The sequence below is a fragment of the Quercus robur genome, chromosome 8 (assembly GCF_932294415.1).
Source record: "Quercus robur chromosome 8, dhQueRobu3.1, whole genome shotgun sequence".
Lineage (NCBI taxonomy): Eukaryota > Viridiplantae > Streptophyta > Magnoliopsida > Fagales > Fagaceae > Quercus > Quercus robur.
The window spans coordinates 62091151-62100550 of record NC_065541.1 but is presented as its reverse complement, the minus strand read 5'-3'; the positions used below and the strand labels follow the sequence as shown (position 1 = coordinate 62100550).

General features: G+C 32.9%; 1 protein-coding gene across 1 annotated transcript; it reads left to right on the top strand.

Moving 5' to 3' along the window:
• Positions 1 to 6430: 6430 nt before the first annotated feature.
• Positions 6431 to 9144, top strand: LOC126697521 (expansin-A4). Its single transcript, XM_050394544.1, has 3 exons — positions 6431 to 6703; positions 7061 to 7379; positions 8519 to 9144. The coding sequence occupies exons 1-3, from the start codon at positions 6553 to 6555 to the stop codon at positions 8826 to 8828; spliced, it is 780 nt and encodes a 259-aa protein (XP_050250501.1). The 5' UTR covers positions 6431 to 6552; the 3' UTR covers positions 8829 to 9144.
• The last annotated feature ends 256 nt before the right edge of the window (positions 9145 to 9400 follow it).

The following is a 9400-nucleotide window of genomic DNA, read 5'->3' as shown; positions in this document are numbered from 1 at the left end:
GGTCACACAAAGAAAAACTAGTTCTTTGTTGAACAAAATGAAAGGAAAAGTTGAGCAATAGAGGCACTATTTGTGGTTTGAATGTTAAGAGAGGAAGAAAGTTCAAGATTTGATTCTAGATTCTAAATTTGCTTGCTTGAGAAACTTGGAACCTTTTCTTTTGGCATGGGGATCGCGTAAAGCTCAATAGAAACTATAAACAGACAAAGGGTTTCACGTAAAGAGAGGACATAAATGTAGGAAATGGTCCCTAGGTCTAGAAAAGAAGAGGCAAGTTTTCAATGGAAGCGTGCATGAAGGAATATATTAACTAGTAATTCAATCAATTTTTCTCTTCTAATTATAATAATATCATAATTTGGGGATGCTTTTATGTGCCCATTGTGGCTAGTTTAGTGATTAATTTGTTTGGCTTATATTCCTTAAATTCTCGATTTTGTGGGAAGTGTAATTTACTCTCGAATGAAAGCATGCATGAGGAATTGTTTTTTCGGAATAAATGACACCAAATTCTCTCTCCTATCGATCTTTCTTTTGATTATCATAATGTTCTAAGTGCCCTTTGTGGCACATTGATTGATTTTTAAGTTTGTTTGCCATGAGTTTCATAAAGTCCAAACATTTGGAGGGATATAATAGACCAAGCATTTTTGGATGTCCATGAAAATCCAAAGTAAATTCCATTTCTTTTATATATTTTTTGATAAACGGTAAAAATTTTATAACCCCAAAAAAAAAAAAAAAAAAAAAAATGCAAACATCCTAAGGAGTAAGGACCAACATCCATTTCTCTTAAATAAGACTTCAATATTAAGAGAATTGCATTTTGATGGCTTCCAATCACAAAACAACTTTTCAGATTTGGATTTATTTTTGAGGTGCTATTCCTATTGAATCCAAAATAAGCTCCATCCTCTTCCAAATGTTTGAAATTTAATCAAAATAGAAAGATTAATAGAGGAGCAGGCTGAGGAAGTTGTTAATCGTACTAATATACTAGTTCAATGAGATGGAAAAAATTGTTGTATGCAATTATATCATATATATATATATATATATATATATGTATGGAATTCTTCCTAATTTACAATTAATTCATACTTTTCTTATTGAAAAAAAAAAGGCATACTTATCTTGAAAATCTAGCTAGTAATCTATACTTGTCTTAATTATCACTTAAAAAAGAGAGTTATTCTCTATTAATTTATCTTAAGCTTATTCGGTACAGCAAAATTTGCACATATATTAATATATATTCTTCTTTCTCCCTAAGACGAAAGGAAATGTTCTTTTTTCTTCTTTTTAATGTATTAAGTTTCTCCTCATTCAAAGTTTTATTTATAGTGTATTAAGGTTTTCGTCATTCAAGTTTTCTTTTTAGTGACATTAATTGTCATAATATAATGTGGAGGTCCTATATTTTTTTGAGTTTTTAAAGTTTTTTAAATATATGATTATTATCTTAGATATGGTACACTACCCTTTTTATCACATATGCAGAATTATCACAAAAATTAAAGAATCCCTTGAGAATGATCTTAAGGCGTGAATTTGAGGTTTAAGAACCCATGATATCCCTTATGGATATCATGAGACTTTAAATTCAAGTTGTTCAAGGCTTCAACAGTTTGTTTTTCTCCTCTTTTAAACATTCAAGGGCTAAAGGTGATATTCATTAGTAAAAATAATCATCATCAGTGGCTCAGTTACACTAACAAGCTTTTCAGCCTCTGAATTGTACACTTGAACCCAGCCTAGTGTGGCAAAACCCTCGATTATTGACGTAAAAACTTAAAATTTTTTTTTTCCCGAAAAATATGAACTCGAAAATGACCATTTTTCTAGACTCAGTGACATCTACTATCGATCCCAAATTGCATTTGCCTACAGACCCTACACCCTCGAGCATATAGGGATGCACATACCTACGTGCATGTTAGAGATAACTAATCAAATATAATTACATTTCTCATTCAGCTTTACTCAACAATTGAGAATATAAGTGGCAGGTGAAATAGAAAGCTTCCACAGTTATATAAAGTAAATAATGTTGACAGCCCAACTTTAAAGAATATCAATCATGTTATTCTGCATGCTAGTAACTACCAACTACAAGGTACAAGGTTAATTTCCTCTTATGATTTTCTTTTCTTTAAAGAATTCTAAATTGGCAATCTTTCTTGGCTTTGATTTTTGGGAAAAAATAAACATACGTTCTAAGGGTATTAATTTAAAAAATATTTTTAGAAAATTTTTATAGAAAAATAAAAAACCAATTGAATTTTTTTTACAACTTTTTATATTTCTCAATTCCCATGAAAGTGGTATTATAAGTTTCTTAAAATTGTCTATTAATAAATTTCTTAAGGACACCCATTAATAGGATTCTTGTTTTCTTTTTTAAATGATTATTATAAATGGAAAAAGTTAATAGACGTCTTAACGGTATTGGTTTAAGATATATTTTTAAAAACTTTTTATGGGAAAAGAAAAAAGGTTTTGACACAATTTTCATGAGAAATATATAAAGTTGGCAACAAAATTAATTGTTTTATCATTTTCCCATAAAATGTTTTTAAAAATAGTTCCTAAACCAATACTTTTAATCTAGCCAACTCTACTCTTCTCATCTTTCCTCTCCCTCAATCCAAACAGGCTCTTATGGCATTTGTTAACATTTCTCATAATTTTTTTAACGGCTTTTTATCTTTCTCATAAAAATGATGTCAAATTTTTTTTAAAATAACTTATTAACAATTACTCTGAAAGTACCAATTTACAAAGTTCGTTATAAATTAAGTTCTTATTATATAGTAATTTTTTTTTTTGAGTTATTTATTATATAGTATTTGATCATTCACAATTCCATAGTCCTATTATATAGGACCTATAAACAAATAAATGAAGAGGGATAGGAGGGGTGATAAATTGTTGGGCTGGTTCACAATCACATGTATTGAAACGTTTCATGGAGCTATAATATGAGGGAGTGGGTACGTGTTGTTGAACTACAGCTTAATTATTTTGATTACGTGTGCGATCTTAGTAGATTTGGTTGATAGCTGGAATGGGACACTGGCCTTGTCACCCCCAAAAGCCTTAATGCAATATACCAGGAAAAAAGGGGCACCGTCCTAACCGTTTGAGGCAATCATAATATCTATTATTGGCTGTCGGTACAATCGGCTTTGTTTACTAGAAAGTTATACATATTGTACCAAGCCGTAAGGAATAGTAACATTAGTTGTTAAAATATTTTTGTCATAGGCTCATAGTTGTTAATATATTATGACTTTAAATATGTGGTCGTAAGAAATAAGAGCATTATCAACAACATATAATGATAAATTAATTTCTTAATTATTTATGAGAAAAGTTTTGCTGCATCTAAGGTTATGTGACAGCAAAAAGAAAGTAATATGTATCAAAGGGTCATGTGCAATGCACATAACCAGGTGATCCCTTAGACACTTGTCCCTTTGTTTTTGCTACCACATAACTCTATATGCAGCAATTACTACATACAAATATGTAGCAAAACCTTTTCCTTATTTTTTATTTCAAATTTATAAATTGACATATTAATTTGTAAAATTTATGTAATAGAATTTATAATATCCTTAATGTCACTCAACTTGTTTACTCATTATTTATAAATTTTATTTATAAATTATAAGTATAATTATACTTAAACCGTTAGAAACTCATTTTCAACAACTAAATAATAAATAAAAAAATGAAAAATGATATTTTCATAATATTTTCACAACAAATCTTAAGTAACAGGTTGTTGCTGGTTATTATTGTTGGGATAAAAAAATAATCTTAGTGTTAGGTTCAAATTTGAACTAATAACAACTAACCACTCATGATTTGTTGTAAAAATGTTGTAAAAATATTGTGAATGTAGTATCTCTTAAAAAAAAATAGACAAGTGAACCAATCTCAAAGGCACTCTCAAGATAAGGATGACTTTGTCCATTAACAAAAATGTCAAAAAATACGAAAGTAGATAGAATTTACATGTGTTAATATCAATCAAGCATAAAAAAGATGACTCTAAACTCACTAGTAGGTACGACTTGTGTGATGGTACTTTTTTTTTTTTTTGGCTAAACTTCAATAACATTTCAAACACTTGCCTTACAAGCGATGGCAAGCACCAACGACAGACTGTCCAAAGAGAAACAACAAGACACTGGGGATTGGAGCGCAAACGTGGCAGCTTCGTGGGCTGCCGCGTTGCAAACTCTTTTGACCCAAACAAAATTTAACAACACACTAGCAGAAAAAACATCGATCACTAACAATATTACTAATACTCCAAGGTGGGTATATAATATATATATTTGGATAAATTTGATAACGAACCACCTTTCCTAGTTTCATTTCATATTGAGCCTTGACTTTTATATAGTTTCTAGAGTAGAAAATACTATAAAGATAATAGGAAAAAATAAAAATGTGCATTGTTTCGAAGAATGAAGACCAATGCCGTAACATGAGACCCCATGGTCTGCGCTAAACAGGGTAGTCTATTTGCATGTACGGCTAATGCATGGCGTGATATACGTGCTCCGTTAAATGCGGATATAAGTGGGTCCATCTCGTCCGCACAATCTTTTTGCCCGTTGAAAATTTTTTTTGCCTTTGAGATTAGTTGGCGGGTAATTTGTTACGGCGCCAATGGCTTTTCCCTATTCCTTTTTTATTTTTCTCACTTTGAAAATAATAAAATAAAATAAGTTTATGTTAACGAGTGCTCTTAAATGTTCGACATCGAAATATTGGTAGATTTTGCGCACATTGAAAGGTTATAAAAATATAAAAATTAATTAACATATGATTTTTTTTCCTAAAATATAACTGGATTACATCGAATCTTTTATTTTTAACTTTAGGATATTAGTTAATTGGACCCGTAACTTATTAGCCTAACTACTAAGGATTGGACTCATTGTCTCCGTTAGACAAGTACCATTGTACCAACCACCAACGGCCTAACATGGGTCACTGATTTTGAATCTTGACTAAGAGCTTTTTTGCTTGCAATTACGTAAAGGATTTTTGTTTAGAAAAATTGAGGTACGGGTTGTCCGTTAAAGATAATGAATAGGCAATTTAGAGAATTTGTTTTATATATATGCGAATATATGTGTATGGCTTTCTTGTTTCAACAGGATTTTGTCGGAGACAAGCAAAATTGTAGGTTAGGACTGAGTTAGTTCATAATAACATTTTTATGTGAAAAAACAAAAGAAGTTTTAAGGTATCCAATGTTAGGAATAAATTTAGAAAATCCAATTAGGTGGAGTAGAGTATAAATTATAATCAATGTATATTACAATAATACCAAATTATTGAGAGGTGTCCAACGTAGGAAGCAAGTATATTTTCATTTTGTCCGTACTATGAGTACTGAGTAGTGAGTACATCCTTGAGGGAAACAAAAGCAAGAAATTTGGGTCACCAAGCCATAAATTCAATTCAAAGGAAACAAAATTTTAAAGAGAAAAAAAGAAACAAAGCAAGAAAATCTTCCTCAAAGGCCCGTAGTTGACGGCACAACTTGCAAATCAAGCAAAGTGGTTTCATATCAGCCTTGAGAACCAGGCCTCTTTTGTCCCACACTCATCATTCCACTCGTGTCCCTCCCTGCTTTTTATTATTATTATTATTTTTTCGAATGACCTAACAGGGGGTTGAGTGATATTTTTCCGCCAAATCAAGAAAATGAGGATAAAAAAATTAGGAGAAATTACATAAAAATACATAGAATATATAATTTTTTTTAATAAAAAAACTAGAATTTATACATTGTTTCATATTAGATCAATGGTTAAATTGAATCAAGTATGGGCTTAACCTACAACCGACCCAACCAAATCAGGTAGAGCAAAAATACACCTATTGTTGACCAACACTAGCCACTGGTTGAATTGGTTTCAGCTCAGGTGAATGATGGTTTGTTTCGTGTGAAACCGACGAAGTAGCAATGGTGGGATTGTCGCCAGATCCCATGAGTTTGAATTCGGTCGGTTCGGTTTCCATCGAGTATCAAAACCCAAAACCGTCACTCGACCCACACCTTTCGGTTTCTAATGTCAAAGACCTGCCATTGACTGCTAGCTATTCTCAGATCGAGTTGATTTCGATTTGGATGGCACCAAGTTAATCAGCTTTGTTGGGTGCCAGGTTGGTCTGAACAACCCTAATTCATGGTATAAACTTTGGATATTTAGGTAATTTCTAAAATAAAATTTTAAAAAGAAGCAAAACAAAAGGCCCATCAAAATAAATAAAAAAATAATTAAAATAATTAAAAAAAAAAACAAAAAACAAAAAACAGAACAAAAACAAAAAGGCGTGATTGAACCATTAATTAAGGCCTTAAGCGCGATAATTTTCTAACGTAAACTCCACTTTTTTTGACAATTGTACACTCTGCCTCAATAAATAGCAGTCCACCCTCTTCTTTCAGCTCACACTTTCAAACTTCCTAGACAGCTAACACCTTCTTTCTCTGCGCCTCTAACAGCGTTGTTGAAAGCTATGGCTACTTTGACTGTAACCTGCATTGTTTCTCTGCTGGCTTTTTTGACTCTACAGGTTGATGCTAGACTCCCAGGCGTTTACACCGGCGGAGCATGGCAGAGCGCCCATGCTACCTTCTACGGTGGCAGTGACGCCTCTGGAACTATGGGTATTGTAAACTAAACCCCAATTCTGTTTTGTCACTCTGTTTTTTCAGAAAAAAAGGAAAAAGAATAAGTCCATTCCTTTACTTAGCTTTATCAACCTCAAAGGACTGAAAACTAAAAACCCACTTGCTTTTAGTATTTTCCCACAAAATTTCAATCATTTCAAGCACTAAATGTCCAATCTTGGAAGCCCATTGCTAAAAATATGAACTTTATCTCACATGTACTAAAAATCCACTTGACATAAGTCTTTTTCCACAGAATTTCACTCATTTCAAGCACTAAATCTCTAATCTTGGAAAGCCCATTGCTAAAAATATGAACTTTATCTCACATGTACTATTTTTTGTCTTCCACAGGTGGAGCTTGTGGGTACGGAAACTTGTATAGCCAAGGCTACGGAGTAAACACCGCTGCACTGAGCACTGCATTGTTCAACAGCGGGCTTAGCTGTGGGGCTTGCTTTGAGATCAAGTGCGCTAATCAACCACAGTGGTGTCATTCTGGTAGCCCTTCGATTTTGATCACAGCCACAAACTTTTGCCCTCCTAACTATGCGCTTCCAAGTGACAATGGCGGGTGGTGCAACCCTCCTAGAGCTCACTTTGACCTTGCTATGCCTATGTTCCTCAAGATCGCTGAGTACCGTGCCGGCATTGTTCCTGTCTCTTACCGCCGGTGAGCCTCTCTTTTTTTTTCTAGCTGAACTCTGTTTTCGCTTTCACGGTTTTGAGGGGTTAGACTTCAGAGATTACGGGGCTCTGTTTTTTTTCTAAGACAATACAACACTCACTCTGAATCTCTGATAATTAATTTAAGTTTATCAAAGTAATATTTTTCATGCCTTCAATCTTTCTTTTTTAGGTAGGTCACCTTTTCTTGTTTTTGCTGAATAAGTAGGTAAAAACACCTTGTAGTAACTTGTTACACTTATACTTTTATTTGGGATTTTTTTAGTTTTCCTTAATGTCAAAAAGTTAAAGATGAACATATAATCTGCCTCAAACTTTTATATTTTCAGACAAATAAATAATCATTTCTTAATATGATTGCCATTGAGAGCAAAAGTGAAGTGAAAAGAAAAAAAAGAGAAGAGCTAATCATTTGCCTAGTCTTATCTTATATCAAACCTAATTTGACTCCCAAGTTTTGGTGGTGTTTTACTCCTCATTTTACTGGTAATTCTTAGGATTTGTTTGGTGAATGTATTTAAAAATTGAAAATTATTGTTTAAAAATATGTATAAATAAAAAAATATACAAAAATAAGTATAATATTATTTAAAAATTAAAAATTATTATTTGAAAACACACATCTAACACCCTAAGTCAATATTCTTTTAAGTATCTACCTATTTTCAGTGTTTTACCCCCTGAGTCAATCAAGTACACTTTTTGAAAACATTTTTCCTTCTATGTACAACTAGTACAGTCTTTCTGACTCTCTGAACTGCAGCAGCAAGATTCCGAAATTGATTTCTTGTGTGATTTTAGTTGTACTGTTGCACTTAATTTTTAGTCTGTAAAATCAGCACCGTCCACCCACTGCTCACATCATAGAATCATCTCCAATTTTGTCCCACATGCTTGTAACGTTCCCATCAAACCGTGTAAAGCAAAAACAAAAGTCCCAAAATCAAGTGGGGCCCTCTACCCTCTCTGCCATTAAAAATAATCTCGTCCATCAATCAATCTGAAAATGGTTCAGGATTTAGATTTGACCGGACCTACAAAAAATCGCGTAACACGCTAACATAACTGCCTTTTGTGGGAAATTACATTAACATCCTTCGTATAATTTTTTGTTTGTTTGTACAGTGTGCCGTGTAGAAAGCAAGGTGGAATTAGATTCACAATCAACGGTTTCCGTTACTTCAACTTGGTTTTGGTCACCAACGTCGCGGGTGCAGGGGATATCGTGAAGGTGAGCTTGAAAGGTTCAAAGACTGGTTGGATGACCATGAGTCGTAACTGGGGTCAGAACTGGCAGTCAAACTCTGTCCTGGTTGGTCAGTCACTCTCTTTCAGAGTCACAGCCAGTGACCGTAGGACTTCCACTTCATGGAACATTGCGCCATCTAATTGGCAATTTGGCCAAACTTTCACCGGGAAGAATTTCAGGGTGTGAGCTCAAAAGTTTCCCACAAAATATGTCATCCTGTTCCTCTTGGTTTTTAATTTTTATAATTTAATTTTTTTTGTTTTTGATTTTCTGGGAAAGTATTTTTATGTGGGAAAGAGTAAGAAAATGCGGGAAAAGTGTGCTGGTGGTGGTGAAACTTTTTGACTTTGAGGTCATGTTGTTATGACCAGTTTGTATTGGAAAAAAAATAGGGGGGGGGAAAGCAAAAGGTGAAATTGTAAGGGGCTGAAGAGGCTGCTAGTTTATATAAGCCCGCAGCTTTTCTTACTTTATATATACAATGATTAAGTGTTTTAATTTACTTTGGTGTTGTTATACTTTGTTACTTTAAAGATTAACAAATGTCATTCTAATTTGATGTATGTAATAACAATATAATTCAAGAGGTTGGTAACGAACTTATAATTTCAAGTTTGGCAAGTTTGTAGTTGAGTTTCAAGTTCAGCATAATTAGAAAGGCCAATTTGAAGTTGAAGATGTATGTACCATTAGTAAAATATCTGTCCTGGTTTAAAAACAAAAACCAAATCTTTAAATTAATGAGTGCCTTTTCTTTG